Raw genomic sequence first — 22332 nt, forward strand, 5'->3', positions numbered from 1 at the left:
CTGAGAGAAGCATGAAGACTGCCGTTCACAATCTGAAAGTGCTAATTGGCTGTCATACTCAGATAAGGCTTGAATTCAACTCTTTCTAAATCACTGACCTGGAAAAAGAATGCAGATCGAACTTTATTTGCTGTATGTTTCATGTCATTGGCATAGAAAAGATCATTATTACTGACAAACTATCAGAGGATCACCAGTCTGACTTCCTCAAGGAAGGTTTTTTAGGAAAATTCTCTTAATGATCTACTTTATCCATGGTGTAATGCTGTTTTTGTTTTTTCTAGTTAACATTGTTCAGAAATTTATGATCCGAAGCTTGAAAAAGGGTAATTTACTAACACAGTGTGTGAAGATGTCTTTGGTTCAGATCAAGGAATCATATAAAGATGCATAATACAAGATGTTCTTTGTTGGGTGCAGATTCAGATTGGAGTGTCAAATCAAAATAAATGACATTACTATGGCCACCCTAAAAAAGATATATTGTGGTGCACCAGACATTTCTTAGGGTGACCATTCCCCGGACCAATGATGACTAAGAGCTTTAATTTACTAGTCATTAAATTGTTATGTTAAAATAGTTTCATGTGTATAAAATCTGTGTGTTAAAAATATTTTAACATGCCATTCAAATTACATTTTAATTATGCTCTGTAGTTGCAGGTAGGACAGGTTATTCTTAAAGTTTATTGCAAGGGTATTGAAGTAGTTCATGTTTTGTTCACCCGACTCTTCCTGATCTCTTGCTCTTTGTTTGTATTACATGATACAAGACTGAAAAGCTGTTGTGTTTTTGCTGGGAGAGGGATGCAGCACAGGCTGAGCTACTAAGATAACATAAATTACTTCTGTGCTTCTTCTGTGAACTTTCAGGATGAATTGCTCCACAGTGCCACCAACTACTTAGAGCAGTAAGACCTTGTTTAAAAGTGACAATTTTGTCGCTAAAATAATCTGATACAGACCAAAGTGTTGGAAGATAAACATTGCAGCAGTTATTGTGGCTCTGCAAGAGGGGGAAGATTGGATTTAGCGGAGGGACTGGAAAAAAATGAATTTACTATTTTGCAATATAGAAATACAAAAGTTGTCTCAGCTTTTGACTTTTACAATTATACTGGTGCATCTTTATATGTGACTTGATTGTTCTGAATTTATAAATGCTTAACTGAACTCTGTCTTCAGGAGGTCAATAACCTAAAGTTTCCCAATGCAACTCCTCTGTGACCAAGATTTGTAAGCTTCCCGCGGCAGATTGCAGGTTCTACAACTAAAGGCAGTTAGTATACCCTCAAGTGTTGCAGAGACCTGTGGCAACAAGTAAAAATTCATTTTATGCCTGTTAGTATTGCATATATTTGTGTTCTATGGACACCAGCTAAGTGGTGTCCAATAAAAAAATCCCTATTCGTTTGCAGGATCTTTAATCACTCAATTTTGCAAAGCAGCAAAATTAAGACTTATATCTTAATATTCAGAGATAAACTCTTATAAAGTGTCTGGTTACCACTCCTAAATATATGGGGTCTTCCGATGCTTCATGCCCCTTACCCAAGTCACTTAAAACCTTTAAGCAGGACACAAAGGATGTTTAGGGATGTCCAAGCCATTGCACAGAGATGTTGGCACACAGGCAAATAATGGCACCTCCTGTGGTCATGGTAGTCAAGCAACTTGATGTGGATTTCAAAAGTGATTTTGTTTGCAGTGAATTAATAGAAATGACCACAGTATGCATTTTGCCCACCCCTAATGTTCTGACTTTCTGTAGGCAAAGAACGTAGCCGGCCATTTTTATTTGGAGCCCAAAGGGAACTGAATGCAATCTATAATGGAGATTTGTCTATAGAAGACAGGTTGGCAGTGACGGAGGACATGGGCAGAAAACTTCTCAATGAGGATGAAGTAGCAGCCATCTTGCGTCACTGTAGAAGGGTATGTATTTCACATTTATACTTAAAGGGTCCATATGTCTGACAGTGATAGTTTTGGGTGGATTCCGGTGATCTGCACTTCTGTGTTCCCCACATATTCACAAGTAACACCTCTAAACTTGTCATTCCAACACCACCCACCATCTTTGGTCATTGCAAATGGGTTGCACCCTGTTAAAGCGTATGCCTAGAAAATGTAATTAAAAGATTACTTAGGCGTGAAGAATGGTATACTTGGCATTGGGAATAAGAGCCAGGTCGTGTGGCTTTGAGATCTGAAGTCTCTGAAAAAAAAATGTATATGTTAAAAGAGGATATATCCCACCACCATCTACCCATCACCAAGATATCACCTTTAGTTGGACTGCTTTACATTAGGTGTTGTAGAAAAGCTTAAGTACAAGTAAAAAATATTTGCATTGGTAACACAACCAGCCAAACCATCTTTACATCTTCCAAGGGAGGTTTGATAATTAAAGAACAAATAAATTAGAGTTATAAACAAACCAAGACAAAAATATTTTTTCTATACTTGAATATTTTTTTGCTGATATGAAAAATCCCTTTAAAGCTAATCCTGGCAAATAATTTCAAGTCAAGTTCAGGCACTTATGGTGTTTGCAATTTAAAAATACAGTTAATAATTAAAAAATACATTATTAGTACATTCATACTGGAGTTCAGTTTCAGATTGGGAGAGTTCTATGTGGGAGTCACACTGATGACTATTAGCAAGCGATTTTGCATAGGTTATGATTTAGGAATAAAGTAAAAAAGAAATATGCATGTTCCTTTTTTTTCTTACATAACTCTTTTCTTACTTACATTAAGGGTTAATTTTTGTACATGAATCCAAATAACCTAAAGTTGTATGATGTATCAGGACATACTATAAACCATTTTTAATGTGGAATGAATTTTACAGATGCAGTTATGTAGCTTTATTTGACTTGTCATCTATTGTTTGTAGTATATTAGTGCTATTTGCTTTATATACTGCTTCACGTTTCTGCCTGATTTTTTTGTCATTTTCTTTTTTCTAACGGATAGCCTATTTAAATTGTGCCAGTAGATGGTGATATAATACCAGCAAGCATATACCCAAGCAGTGTCAGTATAGGTCTGTGCTAAGTCTTGGATGGACTTTGCAAACATGGCAAAGTTTGCACATGCCCAGTATTTTTCATGGCCATTTGGACAGCTGCATATTTTTTCCATGTTGCTAAAGACTTTTTTTATGCACAATTATAAGTGACACCCTATACACTTTTTAAGATGCATAAATAGCAAACATGCATGCAAAAGAGAGCCTACTGTTTAACAATTTTTATGTGATCTTTGAAATTATCAAGTGTGTTTGTGTCCTCATTCATAAATATTTGCATTTGTGCAGACAACTGCCATCTTACACACAATAAGTTATATGTTTAATTTGGACTTTATTCACACAATAGATAGTGAATGACCGTCGCCCAGATGGATCCATCAGGACGGTCATTTGTTTCCAGCAACCTTCCTCGTTCATCTGCATCGTTGTGCACTTTTTTTGTTAACCATTATGCCATTGGTCGTTAATTATTCGTTTCCAACGACAATTATTGCATGTGTGTACACAGCTTTAGACTGCGGAAACATCCAGTTAGAATTTACAGAAATAATATATTATATTATAATAATATAGAATCAAACATTCTAAATCTATATCTATATATCAATATCTGGTCCTTCTTTATAGACACGTCTCAACTGATAAGTAGCATGAGCGTAATAACTTTTCTTGTTTGTACAGTATATCCAGGAAGGTGGAATTGAAGATCTGGTGAGACCATTGCTGGCCATTCTGGACCGTCCCGAGAAGCTTCTTCTTTTACGAGACATTAGGTAAGATTGCATAAGAGTGAGATCCTGCTTTGCCAAATCCATTTAATACATGCACTCCTAATGTTATCTGCATATAACTATAGAATTATCTTTTTGTACTGAAGAAAATCATGTAATGGAAAGGAAAGTTGGTGAAAGTTGATTAGTTCTAATTGATAAAGAACAAAGATTAAAGGCACTATATGTAGACGGGTTGTTTTACATTTTAGAATATGCCTTTTTTTAAAGTGGACTTACTCTGGGTATATAATAAAGTACTACCCTTGCAGAATAGTTCCCCTCTGCAATACAGAGGCAAATACTCATCTAGGAGCTATATAAAACTAACTTTTTTAAAGGAAAAGATTTTAAGCAGAACTTCTAAAGCCAATAACATCAATAATAATTACAAAAATAACAAAATTTTATTAATATTAAACATTAAAAACAAACATATTTTCAAATACATAAAACACAATAAAATTGTGGGTTTTTATAATGACTCTGACCCTCCGCTTTCTCACTTATAGTGCAGGACGACTGGTCCTTTGTTATAGGGGATGACCACAGAAGAGTAGATAAAGATAAAGTAAGTAAAAGTTCTCTTTTAATGGTACCCCACACCTAAATGAGCATATAACTCCTGCAGTGCAGGGGGAACCCCACTACAGTAGTGGTATTTATTTTTTCCAGGAGTTAGACTTTAAATTGGGTATAAAAAAAACTATACAATGTCACAGCAGTAGGAAAATATTTAAATACTGTATGTTGGTGATCATTCCTACTAACAAATTGCTAAGCATAATAATGAATTGTATCTCACTTCCACATAATCTCACATAATACAAATATTACATTTTTTTTTTTTCAGAGGGTTGATTGCACTCACAGATCTCGGGCGCTTTGATAGTATGGTTATTTCCTTGGAGATGGAAGCATACGATGCCCTCAAGAACAGATCAGGTGGGACCCTAAAGGGTGTCAGTGTATCCATAGTTGATACCAATTAATGTATTATTTTGATAATATATTAGGCTAGCCGGCAGTGGCAGTAAACTGGCAGTGTCTGATGCACTACAAATATTTTATTTGGCTTTTTCTGTATTTTTACAATTACTTTTTAACTTTACATTTTTGTAACATGAAGTTAAATAAAGTCCCAGCTGTCCTGTAACAGTTCACCTGCACAAACAAATTTTGGCATCAGAAAGATATTATCTGTGTTTCTGTACATCATTCTTTATCTATTTTAAAGGAAGACTGTAAAGATTTTGTGCCAGTGTTATCTGACATTTTGTTTCTGTTTTGTACTTTTTATACTGTACATATCACACAGACTTTGGGGCCATGTGTCTATGGCTCCAAGTGTAAACCTGGATGAAATAATTGATAATTATATTAAACTGTGATGACAAGTGGATTTCCTAAATGATATGTTTGTCTTAGGAAAAGTTCAGGTTTTCCTTCAACAATCACACTTAATTAATCCTGCATGCTGCTACCAAACGTGTATAAAAGCTGGGAATCTTGGTTTTCATATATTGTAACACATATTCAGGCTGACCAATTCCCACCAGATTTTCTAGGCTGCTTCTACTGTACTTTGTGAAATGCTAAATACTGAATTGTATCGAATATCTGAAAGGACAGTCATTGTCAAATGGAGCAAAATGTGTGAGAGCAAAAAAAAACAAGGTTTGGTCACAGAGCTAAATTCCCTAGTGATCTGCTTGTGTTGGATGAAATGTGTTTAGTTTATAATGGTTGGCTTTCATACCAAGTTATATTACATTGATATGAGCTTAGGAATCACACCCTGAAAAATAGTTATGCATTAGCTGACTGGGATTTGAAGCTCTGATGGTAAATAGCCTTTGGCTTGGTAACTATTTACCTAACCTCTAAGCTGGCTTTTTTATGTTAGGTTTTCATGAAATGTGACTTCCTTGTAGTATCAAATCAGAGCTGGACCGAATTAAAGCATATAACTTGGTATATGAGTAAACCTTTCATCTACCACTTTGGCATAGAGATTAGGTGTTCACATTATGGTGTGACACCTCTACATGAGCTTGGGTTCTACTCCTGGTTCAAATCCAGGCATCTGCTATACTGTGATAGAACCTCTGGTTTAAAAAGAAAAGTGAGGCTAAAAATATTGATGGATGGGCTCATATAAGATTGTGTTAAACAGCTGCTCCAACTATAAAACTTAGTACAATGGCACAACTTCTGTCTACTGATTTGGCAAAGAGGTTAAACTCTCAGATTATGGTATGACACCAATCCAAGGCTTGGATGCTTGGCCCTGGTTCAAATCCAGACATTTGCTATAGACCAATAGAACATTTGCTGCAAATGTAAGGTGAGAACAAATATATTGATGAGCAAACATATAACAATGTTTTAAACTGCTGCTCATACTCATAGCAGCTTCATTATAAATAGATGAACATCTTATATAAGCTGATATGTTCAGCAAATAAACACACAAGTTCTTGGCACCCTACAATCTAAAGATTGAAAGTTGGGACACAGTGTGATAAAGTGACTTGTCCAAGGTCACAAGGAGCAGACATGAGGATAAATCCTATGTCTTCAGAAAGTCTCCAATGGCTACACTGGCTGTCTAGAGTACTTAACCTGCGATGGATGGCCCTTTCACCAGTGAAGGCCAATAGGTGGATTAGAACCCATGTCTGGGTTTTAATCTAACTGCATGGCTTACCTAATGGAAAAACATGTAAAGTGGGGAATTGAACCAATGGTATTTAAAAGCATTTGGCTTGGTAACAAGTTACCTAACCACTAAGCTGGCTCTTATGATTATTTGCTTCTACTGAATATAAATCTCATGTAGTTTCAAATAAAGAGCTAGTCCAAATTAAATCAAATAACTTAGTATAGAGTGGAAGCTTCTGTCTATCTGTTTGGCATAGTGGGTAAACTCTCAGATGATGGTGTAAAACCACTCCAAGCCCTTGGTGCTGGTCCTGGATCGAATCCAGGCATCTGCTACGCACCCATAGAACCTCTACTACAAATGAACCTCTGCTACAAATAAATGTAATGTGAGAGCAAATATATTGATGTAGCAGCACACTTACAATAAGAATGTTTTGATAACAGCTGCTCATTCACCAGAGCAGCTTCATTATATATAGATAAATATCTTATGTTGGCTGATATGTTCAGCATGTAAACACACAAGTTCTGGAAACCTACAATCTAAGGATTGAAAAGCTGGGACACAGTGTGATAAAGTGACTTGTCCAAGGTCACAAGGAGCCGACATGAGCATAAATCCTATGTCTTCAGGAAGTCTCCCATGGCTACACAGGCCGTCAGAGTACTTAACCTGCGATGAATGGCTCCTTCACCAGTGAAGGCCGACATGTGGATTAGAACCCACCTGTTTCAGGAAGTCTCCCATGGCTGTGTTGGCCCTCAGAGTACTTAACCTGTGAGCTGTGGCTGCTTCACTGGTGTTGCCTGAAGTCTGTTTGGTTTATGAGTTGTAGGCTTTCATACCAAGTTGTATTAAGTCAATAGGTGTTTGAGAATTACATGCTGAAAAAAGTTATGAACCAACTTCATGGTTTATTTAATGGAAAAACTTGTAAGATGGAGAATTGAACCTCTGGTATTAAAACACATTTGACTTGGTTACAAGTTACTTAACCACTAAGCTGGCTTCTAAGGTGTTTGACCTCTGCTGAATATAAATCTCATGTAGTATTAAATGCAGTGATAGTCCAAATTAAACCATATAACTTAGTATAGAAGTAAAGTTTCTGTCTATCTGTTTGGCATAGTGGTTAAGCTCTGTGGGATATGGTATTAGTTCACTCCAATGACTTGGTGCCCATCCTAGTTCGAATCCAGACATCTGCTATGCACTAAATAGAGCCTCCGTTCTACATAAATGTTAAAGTGTAAACCAAATATATTAACTGGCAGGCATGTATAAGAATGTTTTAGATAACAGCTAGCTCATTCACCAGAGCAGCTTCTATTATATATAGATAAATATCTTATATCGGCTGATATGTTCAGCATGTAAACACACAAGTTCTGGAAACCTACAATCTAAGGATTGAAAGCTGGGACATAGTGTGATAAAGTGACTTGTCCAAGGTCACAAGGAGCTGACATATGGATAAATCCTATGTCTTCAGGAAGTCTCCCATGGCTACACAGGCCCTCAGAGTACTTAACCTGCGATGAATGGCTCCTTCACCAGTGAAGGCTGACATGTGGATTAGAACCCACCTGTTTCAGGAAGTACTCCCATGGCTGCGTTGGCCCTCAGAGTACTTACCCTGTGAGCTGTGGCTGCTTCACTGGTGTTGGGTGAAGTCTGTTTGGTCAATGAAGTGTGGGTTTTCATACCAAGTTGTAATAAGTCAATAGGTGTTTGAAAATTACATCCTGAAAAAAGTTATGAAGCAACTGCATGGTTTACCTAATGAAAAAACATGTAAGATGGAGAATCGAACCTTTGGTATTAAAACACACGGGGCTTGGTTACAAGTTACCTAACCACTAAGCTGGCTCTTAAGATGGTTGACGACTACTTAATATAAATCTCATGTAGTATTAAATGCAGAGATAGTCCAAATTAAACAATATAACTTAGTATAGAAGTGAAGCCTCGGTCTATCTGTTTGACATAGTGGTTAAGCTCTCAGAATATGGTCTGAGACCTGCTCCAATGAATTGGTGCCCATCTTAGTTCGAATCCAGATATCTGCTATACACTAATAGAGCCTCTGTTGTCCGAAATGTAAAGGGAAGCCAAAATATATTGACAGATAAATGTTTTATAGCATAGCAGATTCATTATATATAGATAAATATCTTACGTAGGCTGATACGTTCAGCATGTAAACACACAAATTCAGGCATCCTACAATCCAAGGATTGAAAGCCGGGACACAGCATGATAAAGTGACTTGTCCAAGGAGCAGACATGAGGATAAATCCTATGTCTTCAGGAAGTCTCCCATGGCTACACAGGCCGTCAGAGTACTGCGATGGATGGCTCCTTCACCAGTGAAAACCGAACATATGGATTAGAACCCACCTACGTCAGGAAGTCTATTATAGCTGATCATCAATGCTGTCTGAAGACCTTAGTTTCAAAACTTCTTTATAAAAAAAAATCTTTAAAGTAGACAAATGCTGGATGAGCTAATGCCTAACTAAAGTATAGACTATTGAAGGACATCAAAAATGCAAAATTTTGTATTTATAAATCAGATAATACTTATACAAGTTAGGCTTCTTGTCCTAGTTATCAGCAATCATTTCCATTATAGTATGTATTAATGTTCAGGCAATCCAAATATGTTAAGTTGTGCTTTGATTCTTGAAATAATGTAATATTAATTTAGGTCCTTTTGATTCCCACTGAATAGCTGGATGAGAGATGTAGAGTCGGCCTCCCCATAAACTAAAATGGACATTTTGGAGGATGTTGGACTGCGGTGAAGGAAAGTTTTACATGGCATGCCAAAGAGCTTGTGAAAGAGAGAAATACGTTTGTGCAGAATAAATCTGTTCTGAGTTATGTTTTATAGAAGGGATAGCTTTTTGGACACATGTACAGTAACAATCTTTAACATAGAAACTATGGCACTATACAGTCAACTATGGCTGTACTTGGACTTCAAGGGCAATGTATTCTAGGAAGTAACATCACCTGTCTGCCTATAATTACCAGTTCTGGAGTCATTGCAACAGCATGTAGAGAGGATTTTGGAGGTTGCAAAAAATAGTAAGACTAAACTAATAATAAGACTAAACAAAAGAACATATGATGAAAGCAGGAGCAGAATTTATGTCAAGGTAGCTGTACCTATTATTAGATAAAAGTCAAAGAAGTAGAAGATTTAGGAGAGAAGGTACTGTAATTTCGAGAAGAAAATGAGCAGAAGGTAAAAGGCAGTGGATGGGCTGGTAGGGTCTTCATATTGATAATAGTGGCATGCCCACATCATTCCAAAACTCCTGAAATTTAAAACTGGCACAGGGGCAAAGTCATTGTGATGTTACAATCAAACCCACAGGTGCACTTTATTTGACAAATGAGCCATTGTGCCTATCCAACCCTAAAACATTGCTTCTGTGCAGTCAGTCCAACCCAGTGTCCTGGCATTTGTCATGAGCATGTTCATTTAATCATTGGCTACTTCAGTAATCTATGCATGCAAACATAATTTTAAAGGTTTTGCAATCTAAATTAGCATGTAACTTCTTCTTTTGGCCTCAGCTGTAGCACAAAGTTCCTTTCTAACTAGCTTTTTTTTTCGGCACGTTGTACCAACAATGCCATGGGGTGTTGAAATTCTTCAAATGAATGCTGTAATATCTAAGCAGACAATCCTCCAGGCAAACACAGCATTAAAAGGAAAGAAAGGCAAACAGCAGTCAGACATATGAATTTTTAATAGCGCCCATTATTTAAATGGGGCCTGACAAATTTCTCCAGCTTTATGTACATAGAAGTCATTGGACGTTGATGCTGAGGGATCATTTTTTTTGTTTATGTAGTAATAATCTGCAGAGACACGTGTATCACACATTATCGTAACTGTTTTATCTCAATTTATTCCATACAATATAACAGATAGTAATACTTGTTCTTGTATTCCAGTGACATCTCCTGCACTCAGACCTGCTAGATATGACACACTTCCAAGGAAGCATCTTGTCACTCCCATCCCAGGTCAGTAATAGTTATTCAATATATTGATATGTACTGCACAGGCTGAATAGTCTTGCAGATAAAATGTCAGTCTTGATGTAGAGCTATACCAAGAATGTACGGCAGAGGTCACAGTTGATCGAATGTTCATGACAAAGTGGTGGTGTAATAGGTGAATTACTTGTCCTGTCTAGCAATAACTTTTTTTAAGGATTGAGTGGGAGAGGATTTAAACCCGTTTTAATTCCCTATTAGTATCTGCCCACAATGATGGCATGTGTGCACCTTAACCCAGATTAACCTACCTATCCCTTGCTGCAACCAGAACATTAGCTCCCCCTTTTATTATTATTAAATTAGATTTATATAGGGCCAACATATTACGCAGCAATGTACATTAAATAAGGGTTGCAAATACAGACAGTGACACAGGAGGAGAGGACCCTGCCCCGAAGAGCTTACAATCTAGAAGGTGGGGGAATGAACACACAATAGAAGGAGAGATATGTAGTGGTGGGAAGTAGTGACGGTTTTAAAAGACAGAAGAAGATGGGTAGGCAAGTTTAAAAAAATGGTTTTGAGTGCTCTTTAAATGAGCAGAAAATCGAATAGGATGAGGAAGACCATTCCAGAGAGTTGGGGCAGCTCTAGAAAAGTCTTGGAGCCGTGTGTGTGATAAAATTATGAGTGAGGAAGTCATTAGTTGGTCATTGGAGGAGCGGAGAGAGGAAATGAAGGAGTTTTTTTTATACCAGGTAAGAAATGTAAGTGTCAAAAAAACTGTGGAGGGATTTGAAGGCAAAGCACAGGAGGTGAAATGAAAGCCAGTGTAGAGAACAGCAAAGAGATGCAGCGGAAGAGGAGCGGTGGGAAGGATGGAGGAGTCTGGCTGCAGCGTTCATAATAGGTTGTAGAGGAGAGAGTCGGGTCAGTGGAATACCAGAGAGGAGGAGGTTACAGTAGTCCAGACGAGAGATGATAAGAGATGATACAAGGAGCTCCCCCTTGGGTAAACACTGGCAACCAGGACCACCTAGGGTAAAGCATAGACATAGTAATCACATTGAGGTGGATTTCAAACCCCAAACTCAACTATGCTTCCAACACTGGAGTTGATGGGAACCATTATCTGCACATATTTGCTTATGGTTGCCATTGCATTGTGAAGTTGCTTATTCTTCCTTGGATGAAGACCAGTATTTCAAATGCAGTGCTACTTACAATTTTAATATAATGGTTAATCCATCAACAAAACAAAGTTTGCTTCATCAATTTTTGAATGATATTCTGCCAAAAAATTAACTTTAATTATAATCAATGTGAACGATTTTGTACAAAACCAAGAACAATTTTACAAAAATCCCGTAATAAAATGAGCATTCTACATATGGTTGGAGTTTTTGTTTTTGTTACTGCTCATACTCTATTCAAAATTGAAAGAAAATGTCCTTGGCTGCGCATACGCTGGACATTAGGTTGGAGGTAAACAGGAAGGCTTCTGGACATCCGGGTCCATACTTCCATAGTTACATATATAAAGAAGATTGAATCTAAACCCAATCACTAAAATCTCATATGAACCATTGATGTTACAGTACCAGAGCAGCAAATGGGAACACTTTCTGTATGATATAACAGGAATCGGGAACCAGGTTATTCCTAGAGACAAGTCCATTCGTAATATTGATCATTACAGCTAGATACAAGTGAGACTTTAACAGTGTTAGTGTATTTTTTTCTTCCCCATAGATCATAGAGGAACATTCCAACTTAAACCAGTAGATGATGTGAATGGCAGCAAGTTGCTGCATGAGGAAATGGAGAGGCTACAAGTCTCAGATTCAAATGATGTCAAACGAACATATTCTAAAAACTTTACCCCACTTGAAGATGTGCCAGTTGACTCCTTTGATGCCCAAAATACAACTGTAAAGAAGTCTTCCTCTAGGCCAGAACGGCCAAACTGGCTCCTTACCGAACCCATCAAGAGATCATCTGATATGTCCCTCAAGTCAAATAATGGCTGTATATCAGGAACCAGTGACAATAAGTCTTTGCCTTCAAGGAGTAGAAGAGACCTAAAGGATATAAGTGAGGACTCTCGAGTGTCTAGAACTACACGCAGTAAATCTAAAGAAAAAAAACATGAGGCCTACTCCGTTATCAGCAAGGCTAAGAAATCCAGGCCAATCTTATCTCAGATCTTTGGTGGGGTCTCTCTAAGCCCATCCAACATTGATATTAGGCTCAAGCCTATACGATCAGACAGCAAATACATCGAGCCTGAGCAGGTTTCACAGAATGGCTTCAGTGAGGACAAAGAGGAGGAATACGAGCTGGTGACCGTAACAATCTCCAAAATGAAACAGTCTTTAGGTGAGCCACATTTACAAAAAATACTGTGTTCTGATTGCTGTATATGGTTTAAACTGAATAGAGAAAAAAATACCCCTGCAGTGGAGCTCCCAATGTACTGCAGGGAATACATAAGTCGCCTAGGGCAGTGGTCTCCAACTCCCTGGCTGCAGACCGGTCCATGGCTGGTGAGTTGGGGGCCGCTGATAGGAGGCAGAAGCACTGGCAATGGTAGCACTGGCAGTGGTAGACCTGGCAATGGTAGCGCTGGCAGTGGTAGCGCTGGCAGTGGTAGCGCCAGCGGTCCTCCTTACACTACTCTAAAGCAAGTGTCCATGTGATAGCAGGAGCGCAACCAGTGGGAGCACGGTTGTCTAAATACAATGCAGGACCAGCAGTCCCACATTGTAAGTAAAGAAGAAAAACAAATGCTCTTTTAAGATTGATCAGCTGTTGATACTTACTGTCCAGTTGATAAAACAGAAAGAAAAGAAAAATCAGCTCTTTAAGGACACAGAGATAACAAAAATAAGTTCTCCTTTTTAATATAATTCTACATTTACTGTCCCAGTGGTTCAGCAAAAGTGACAGTAACATACAATGAAACAAAATAAAAAGCATGTTTTTCAGTTTTGTTAAACATTTATTTTTTAATTAGCAACCTTACACAAATCAGTGGTGCAAAGAAAGTCATAGCCTGGTCATTCCTGGTCAGTAATCAGGTGCCATCTGCCCTCTCTGCTGGGAGCTGAGGTGTGACTTGGTGATCACATTGCACTAACACAACAACCATTCACTTGCCCTGCAAGACATAATAAAGTGTTTTCCATCTATAATATAATATATTCTACACATGTTCTGATTTTTTTTTTCAGGAATCAGCATATCTGGAGGAATTGAATCCAAAATACAACCAATGGTGAAGATTGAAAAGATCTTTCCTGGAGGTGCTGCCTTTGTTAGCGGAGAACTTCAGGTATTTATTCTACCTTGACCCCTAGAAAGAAGAAAATAAAAAAAGCAGATCAAGCAGATAGATTTTAGCACACAATAGTTATTCCTATTTTATACCACCGGCGTTGATCCTTTTTTGTTCCACACTTCGCACTTGATAATGTTCACACTGGAACCAAGCGGTCACCATCAGCCAGTGGACAGTTCTAATGTTGGGTTGGTGGTTAATGCTTAGTTCCACCAGGAATAATAATGGTGTGGCTTCAGTGGTCCTGTAAGAAACTACTGATACCAGCTACTTTTAAAATACCCCATTAACCAGTAGTTGGTGGTAGGTAGGTGTGCAGCCACCACTGGTCTCCACATTCTTCACAAGGCAGCAATGACTGTATAGTGGTAACATGAACTTTGAGAGTTCATTTGAGAGTCTTCTGTCTAAAATGCTATCTGCTGGGGACACATTATATTTTATATTTGATGTGCCAGCATTGGTAGGGCAAGGCCATAACTGGCAGAGACAGCTGCACAGGACCCACAGTTGGGTAAGTACCCATTGACACTAATATCACCATCTTCCTGCCACGGTTTACAAAACTCTAGGGAAATTTAACACAATGCCAAACTAAAGAAGTGCTTTAAACTAATAATATAGTTCTCCAAGCTAAAATCCTTCTTGTTTTTTCTTGTATACTACCAAATCCAGTACTAACACCTATGTTTAAATATATAGGCTGGCTATGAACTTGTCTCTGTTGATGGGGAAACGCTGCAGAATGTAACACACCAACGGGCAGTGGATGTCATTCGTCAGTCCTACAGCAACAAACAGAAAGAGCCAATGGAGCTTGTCGTTAAAATTCCAAAGAAAGGTGAAAAACAATAACGTACTTTTCACACTGCTTTGTCACTTGCACGCAAAGCTTCAATGAGCATATAAATGGTGATTTACCAATTATTCAGTCCGGTCCTGCAATCGGTGCGGCATGCTATCACTACTGCAAGTGCCTAATGAATTTCTGTCTTCCTTGTGCTTCCTGGAAGTCTGTACAAAGTTACACTTGATCACATGTATATATGACAAAAGATCATGCTTTTATTTTTGTTACCTATGTAAATAATGTAATGTTTTTTTAGACTGCAAAAATAAAGTTTTTATTGCACTAAAATATAATTTGTGAAATTTTGTATTTTTGGGTTGGGTCAGGCTTAGATCTGCAGTGAGGCACTGTCGGTTCTTAAAGAGCCATCATATGCAGATTTGACAGCCAATGGCACTGGAGAAGCTATATGGGACGTCTTCCAAGACAGTCCTCTCTTGCCTGCAACCCATCTATCATTATTACCCCAGTGTAAACTGGTTCAGGGGGGCATACCTACAAATTATGAGACTTTGCAATGAAACTCTGTTGCCTCCCCCTCTCCCCACCCGTAAAGTCCCACGCAGGCATGGAGCCCATCAGCCAGGGGTCACATAACATCACCACAAGTCCCCTTCCTGGTAGCTCAGGAATGAAAGTAGCTCAGGAATTAAATATAAGTATATTACCTTACCCATCTTCAGGTCTTCCTTCTTCATACAGCTGTCTGCTCCCAAGGCGTAGGTATGTATGTGACTTCAAACACAAACTCAGGAGCAGAATGGGGGCGAGTGACAGCTGGTGGTTGCAAGAGGAAAGCCCCATTTTGGAGAAGGTAATATACTTTTTATTGAGTAATGCACTATCCAGGATAAAGAGGAGCAGTGGAGTGTTCGAGGGGGCCCCTGCCAGAAGGAGAAAATCTAAGAATTTGTGCAGCCACAGGAGCTGTGCTTTTTATAGTTATACTAATGTGTTAGAGGCTAAGTGGAGCAATGATGTCATGCCCTTGGACTGTGCTCAAGAACTGTAACGGGAGGACATCGAGTGCTCCCCTACATTTAAAAGCATTGGGTAGCATGAATATAGATGGGTTGGGAACTTGATTTTCAACACCTCTTTAACCATAAAGGCCAAAGTAACTGTCCCTTAAAAAGGAACTAAACTGAAAAGTACCCCATAACAACAAAAATACACTTACCTGCAATCGCGCAGGGCAGTCCAATCCATCCAGAGGTTTCTTCTATTAGGTCCCGCGTCATCCCCCCATCCAACTTCAGGCCGGTGTTCAGGGCGCCTCCATCTTCTCCTCGTCTTTCGGCTTCTTCTTCCTATGTCACCCGACCCAGGTGCGTGATCGGGTGATGTAGATTGGAAAAAAACATTGCCTTTCTCACTGCGCATGCATTAGATCATCCAAAAGGCTCCTTCTGCGGATGTCCGAGATGCTCAGAGCACCCAAGAGCCTCCTGGGATGTGTGACGTAGGTATCCCGGGAAGCTCTGCACTCTCATTCATTCTTGATCGCCTAGGTGAATTAGGGGGTGATGCTGCACCCTAAAAAAAAACAGAATTTTTACTTTACATAAAAGGGTTGTCTACCCTTTTTTGTAGGGTGAAAATTCTGAGTTTAGGTACGCTTTAAATACTGGTAACCAATTTAACCTATTTACCCTTTACTCAATGATCATTCTCATTCCAGGTACAGATGTTTCCGGTCTTCATTACTGTTATGTCAATGGGGGGTACTGTGCACTTTATAAGGATTTATACAATAATGGAAAAATATGTTGACTATGGGGTTATGTTTTAAAGTGAATATATATATATATATATAAAACTGTTTGCGTATTTATCTGGTAGAAATGGATATATACAGGCCCTATAAATGAGCCTATTTGCCAAACCTGAAAATAGTCAAATGGAGGAATAATGCAAAAAGAAGGGTTTTTTTGGATTATATTTTGGATTAATGATTACTTCCCATAATACATATCACAGAACAACTGGAAACACAGGTCCAGATGATTATCATTTCGGCCCTGTAGGCACTAGACAATAGGCTACTGACAGGAATATATAACATAATAACAATCGTGTCCCATATACTGACAATAGTGTCGCATACATAGGTAGGTTACCCTACGCGCTTCGCCTGATTTAGGCTTCTGTAGGGGTGACGCTACGTTTTAGCAAGGTTGAGCACGATTAATATATATAAAAATATATGAAGCTAGATCAAAACATAATTCCAGCCGCTTTTTATTTAGTTATGACCATCATAAAGAATACTTAAACCCTTCTACATCTCTCACATACATATATAACATACTGGCACCTATAACTTTGTAGCATTTGTAGCTGGAGGGCAGCATATCTGACTGCTGTGTTCCATTAGATTTTAGGATTCTTTCCTTCCTACAAATTAAATGACCATCTCAGGAAAAACTTGTATAAATAGAACTCTCTTTTTGGCACTGTGAACATCTGCATTTTTTTCCTTTAAAAATAGCAAATCCCCACATTCTATCAGAGCACAAATATAGCACAGAAAAACACAGACATATTTAGATATCTCTGGTATGTACAATGACATCAGTGCAGTGCCCCAGGTGACTTCAGTAATGGTCATACACATTCATATAGTGGGTGCACAACCAGGTAAATGCCTGTCTGTTATATACCCATTGACCAGCCTGATTCACCACCACAAACTGACAAGCTAAAGCATATCAGTGTGGAGCAACAGCCAATAGAAACTATATAGCTACATTATAAGTTTGGGGTACGGAGTAGCTTTTGGGGTACTCATTTGAGCAGAGAACATATAGCATAATATCTAATTATTATTATTATTATTATTATTATTATTAATAAACAGGATTTATATAGCGCCAACATATTACACAGCGGTGTACATTAAATAGGGGTTGCAAATGACAGACAAATACAGACAGTGACACTGGGGGAGAGGACACTGACCCGAAGAGCTTACAATCTAGTAGGTGGGGGAATTTACACACAATAGGAAGGGGATATGTAGTGGTGGGAAGTAGTGAGAGTTTTAAGAGACAGAAGAAGACGGGTAGGTAAGTTTGAAAAAATGGGTTTTGAGCGCTCTTTTAAATGAGCAGAAAGTAGGAGCAAGCCGAATAGGACGAGGAAGACCATTCCAGAGAGTTGGGGCAGCTCTAGAGAAGTCTTGTATCCGTGCGTATGATGAGGTTATGAGTGAGGAAGTCATTAGTAGGTCATTGGAGGAGCAGAGAGAGCGGATGGGGGAATTATAAATGAGACAAGAACTGTGTAGGGATTTGAAGGCAAAGCACAGGAACTTGAATTTGATTCCAAGGAGAAATAGAAGCCAATGGAGAGAACTACAAAGAGAGGCAGCAGAAGAGTGGGAGCAGTGGAAAGGATGGATGAGTCTGGCTGCAGCATTCATAATAGATTGTAGGGGAGAGAGTCGGGTTAGTGGAATACCAGAGAGGAGGAGGTTACAGTAGTCCAGATGAGAGATGATAGAAGCATGTACTAGGCGGTCTCTGGGGACAGGTAGGGTAGAATTTTGGAGGTGAAAGTGACAGGACCTGGAAATATTCTGAATATGGGGGGTAAATGAGAGGGCAGAATCAAAGGTGACACCCAGACAATGTGCCTGAGGGGAGGAACGAATGACAGTGAATGACAGTATCATAATAAGACTTTAACTGGGAATGTCCTAGTTTTTAATATATTTAAAGTAAGTAACAGTGATATACTAGGATGAAACAAAACACAGCATACCAATACCATCCTTTGGACTATTGGTCTCAGGTTTAATTTCCAGTCATCTAAAAAATATAAAATATGTATGTTAAAAAACAAAAAACAAACCATATTTCAAAGGGTTAGGCTCTACATGTCAGCCCTAAGTAAAATCATTAATTAGATCCAAGGCAATAAAAAATTAAATAAGGGCTTTAAATAGTTTTTATATGGTTAAAAACAGCCACATAAACCTTTATTATTCTGGCATTTGGCTGGTTACTGTCAATAAATACAAGTGTATTAGTTACTCAATAATTTTTATTATAGATTACCATAATTGTTCAAACTATTAGTTCATTACAGCAATGACAATGTTAAAGTGTGGTGTGCCGTTTCTTAATAAGGCTTGGATGAAAATCAGGTCACTGTTTAGTGATTCATTTCATAAAGTTATCCAGAAAATTCCTAAGAGTTGAAAAGCTTTTCTTCTAAGTTCACATCATTGTGAATCATGTAGGAATGCACACCTTTTACCATTACTAACTGTACAGATAACAAAAAACAAACTGTTGCTATGAAAGGCTCTTGTATATTCAATTTAACCCTTGATTATAGATTTGCAGAAGGGGCCTGGGCCTTTCAACAATGGGGCCCACAAAATTTAATACATTTTGTGACGGTAAATGCCCCAAAGCTTTGTAAAAAGTGATGACTTTACATTCCCAAACCAAAAATGTTGGTAAACACATACTTACTTTTAGATATACCAGTGTTTCCCTATGGAAGGACAGACTGTCTTCTTCCCGGTACGCAGACTCATTGTCAATAGGCTCGGCAGTTTGAAGACCACCTTTTCTAACTGGCTAACCTTATCATTTACATCACCAGACACTTATATTTTAATTTTCATGGTTGTTTAACTTACATGCATTTAAAAAGGAACCGCCACAACTTATCTGTCATGCTCCGCATGCTCCACAAACTACAATGCCAAGTTTTAATTTAGTTAAATTAGGTTTTCATTTTTCATGGATTTGAAGGCCAGTCAAGAGATGACACACTATGAGTCATTTGGAGAAACTGCACATCTGCCAGACCTGTATTTTTATTTTTCTTAAACTTTTTTTTTTTTTAGCTGTTGGCAAACATACAGGTGAGATGTCTTTTCATCCACTAACAAGTTTCACCATGTTAGAAGATTAAAACCAGGATTGGACTGCACACAAGGAGAGAGAAGAATATGCCATGATATTAAAGTTCTGATGTGACCCAGATCCTAATTTGTTTCTTTTTTGGATAGAATGAAAAGGCTTTCTCTGGTCTTTATTTATATGGGTTTGTATCATCACTGTCAAGGAGCCAAGTGCAAACATTTTACATATCCACATGACACCATACTGGACATAACCTTTCCTGGAAGGATTCTGCAGCAATGAACAAACATTGTAGAGATCATTCAACATAAATGTTGCCAACACACTCTCTCTCTTTGTGTAATGTAAAAGTGTTATTGTAGTTATTGCAAATTACAAAAAAATCCTAAATTTTATTACCTGAACAGGGTTCCTTAATAAAGTTTAAATACCATTAGAAAGGCTTAGATGATAGGGGCCTGCTTACTAAAATTGGATTGTTGAATTCCATTGGGATTTGCACTATACGTCACTTAAAAAGGTGCCCTGGCAACATATTCTACCCATGTTTTGCCAATGGGTACACAGACAGCATTTATAATCTAACAGAGATTCTAGCTGCCCCTGATAAAATTGTTTCCAGTTCCAAATTAATGACCATAGAGGTGAGAACTTTGCAGCACCTGGCCCTGACCTGTGGGTTGTAAGTGTCTTACTCCATTACCAGGAAACCCAAAATCCAGGACTATCGCCACCAGGAATATAAAGAGCCAGTGTGTTGGTTTTTGGTGTGTAACTGTTTATTTAAAAAAAAGAATTGTAAAACAAGCTCACACATTCTATGGTCTTCTACATAAAAGAGAGATGAACCGTGCTTTCTTAAGACATTGTTTGATCATTGCAGAATGCAGACTCCATGTCTCTCTGAAAAATAAGCAGAGTGAGAACGTTTATATAACCACATCACCAGCTCTACTAAAAGCTCCGAAGAGTTCATAGGCGTCTGTGAAAATTTACATAATTCACCTAAATGGGTTTACTTACTCAGCTCCGGTCACTATATGCCTGGCTATCCGAGGATATTTCCTTTGCATTAACTAACACGTAGCAAATTGAATAAAGGAACTTTCCAGGGGAAACACATACATTTCAATAGGCGTACCTTCCAGATTTTCCATAAATAGTTCCATCAGCCCAGAGAATGAGCAGCTTGGATGAGGTGAAGAGCTTCAGTCACAAGAGACAAGCTTCTTCTGGAAAATACAGTTACTCAATGGTTCCAGGGTCAAATTATAGAGCAACAGGACATGATTGTGGTTTTACACACCAGCTAATATTTAAACACAGACCAAGAATGCATTTTAAGCAATCAATACACGTTGGTCACTTTTTTAAAATGCTGTATATTTATAGGGATCATTCCAGGAAGAACAATTTTAGTGTTGGAATAATAAGGACCAATGCAACCCTGTGTACAGAAATTGGACATTACAAAAAAAGTAGGATATAAAATCCCAATCATGGGCTGCTTAGGATGACCATACACAGAATAAAAGTCTATTGCTTGTCCTGTATCATGCTGCTGGAATGCCAGGACCTACATTCAACACGGGGTAAGCTGTGCAAATATAATAAAACTCAATCAGCCATTATTATTGAAGAGGGAAATATAAATGCTCATGAGCACATCTATTTTCCAACAATACTCTATCTTCTCCTGCATTGGAGAACTTTAATAAATCAGGCCCATAAGGAGCAGGAAAAAATGTAACTGGCCTTGTGCAAGGTTGACTTTCAGGAAGCTGAACATTGTATAGAAGAATATTTATGAATGTTGAATTTATCAAATAAAGATCAAAGTGATTGTAGTAAAGATTTTTGTGCAGAATGTAAATCAAAATTGACTGGGTAAAAGATCAGACAAGGCATTTACCCATAGTGTTGACCCAGTTTTTGTGTCATGGCTGATATTTGAAAAAGTTACTTTACTGATAATAGTGTAATGCCAATTGATTAATTAAGTGGAATTACACTATTATTAATAAAAAGCAAGGAGACGGGTTCTCTATTGCAGAAAGGACATGCTATGTCTCTTTGGCCTGATCGCATTTTTTAAATAACACTCAACTCCATTGCGAGTGCCACCATCATCACTTCATCGCCACCATCTTTTCCCGGGATCAATATCTTTGGAAATAATTGGTTGGCAAGCCTGGAATGATGTAACTCTGGTGAATGAGCACGGGAACTCATTCATGCTGGACACAAAAGATTGCAAACAGGCAGGAAACTTAATTTTATTGCAGAAGGGACCTGTATTGAATCACTTTCAATAGTAACTAAGATCATAATATCAATTAAAAAAAACATGAGAAATTTTCATAGTGTAGTGCTCGCACTAAGGATCTGGTCTGTTATTTATTCACATTTAAGTTTTACTGGCATGATCAGTTTTGATACTAAATACCATACCCAACAAGCCCATTCAGGATCCCAAATGTCTGGACTCATGCTATTCTGGTAATATATCAATGTCACTACAATTCATCTCAATACCTTGGTATTCAGGTAACATACCCATGTGCTAAAATGGATGGATGTTGGGGGAAATAAGGTAATATATGCACATACCGGTATATTCCCTCTTAGTTTTGCCGTTTTTGTAAACATAAGTTTTGGCATTTGGTGTAGAAACTGCAGCCAAATCCATGACACTTCTAAAGGTTGCCAAAGTGCTTTTTAAAGAAAATTTCACGGACCAAAACCGGATAAAAGCCTTC

At 38.1% G+C, this 22332-nt stretch overlaps 1 protein-coding gene and 1 long non-coding RNA gene across 2 annotated transcripts in view; both read left to right on the top strand.

Annotated features, from left to right (window-relative positions):
* The window catches only part of PDZD7 (PDZ domain containing 7), a 33290-nt gene extending 18374 nt beyond the window's left edge, over positions 1 to 14916 (top strand). Inside the window, exons 9-16 of the mRNA XM_072424016.1 lie at positions 285 to 326; positions 1772 to 1935; positions 3724 to 3815; positions 4666 to 4757; positions 10453 to 10524; positions 12253 to 12879; positions 13734 to 13834; positions 14543 to 14916. Coding sequence (XP_072280117.1) covers positions 285 to 326; positions 1772 to 1935; positions 3724 to 3815; positions 4666 to 4757; positions 10453 to 10524; positions 12253 to 12879; positions 13734 to 13834; positions 14543 to 14695 — 1343 coding nt within the window. The 3' untranslated portion in view covers positions 14696 to 14916. The remainder of the gene's footprint in view (positions 1 to 284; positions 327 to 1771; positions 1936 to 3723; positions 3816 to 4665; positions 4758 to 10452; positions 10525 to 12252; positions 12880 to 13733; positions 13835 to 14542) is intronic.
* A 505-nt stretch (positions 14917 to 15421) lies between these two features.
* Positions 15422 to 19699, top strand: LOC140339357 (uncharacterized). Its single transcript, XR_011922428.1, has 2 exons — positions 15422 to 15504; positions 19555 to 19699. It is a non-coding gene; the product is annotated as an uncharacterized lncRNA (long non-coding RNA).
* Positions 19700 to 22332: the final 2633 nt, after the last annotated feature.

Source organism: Pyxicephalus adspersus, chromosome 10, assembly GCF_032062135.1.
Source record: "Pyxicephalus adspersus chromosome 10, UCB_Pads_2.0, whole genome shotgun sequence".
Classification (NCBI taxonomy): domain Eukaryota; kingdom Metazoa; phylum Chordata; class Amphibia; order Anura; family Pyxicephalidae; genus Pyxicephalus; species Pyxicephalus adspersus.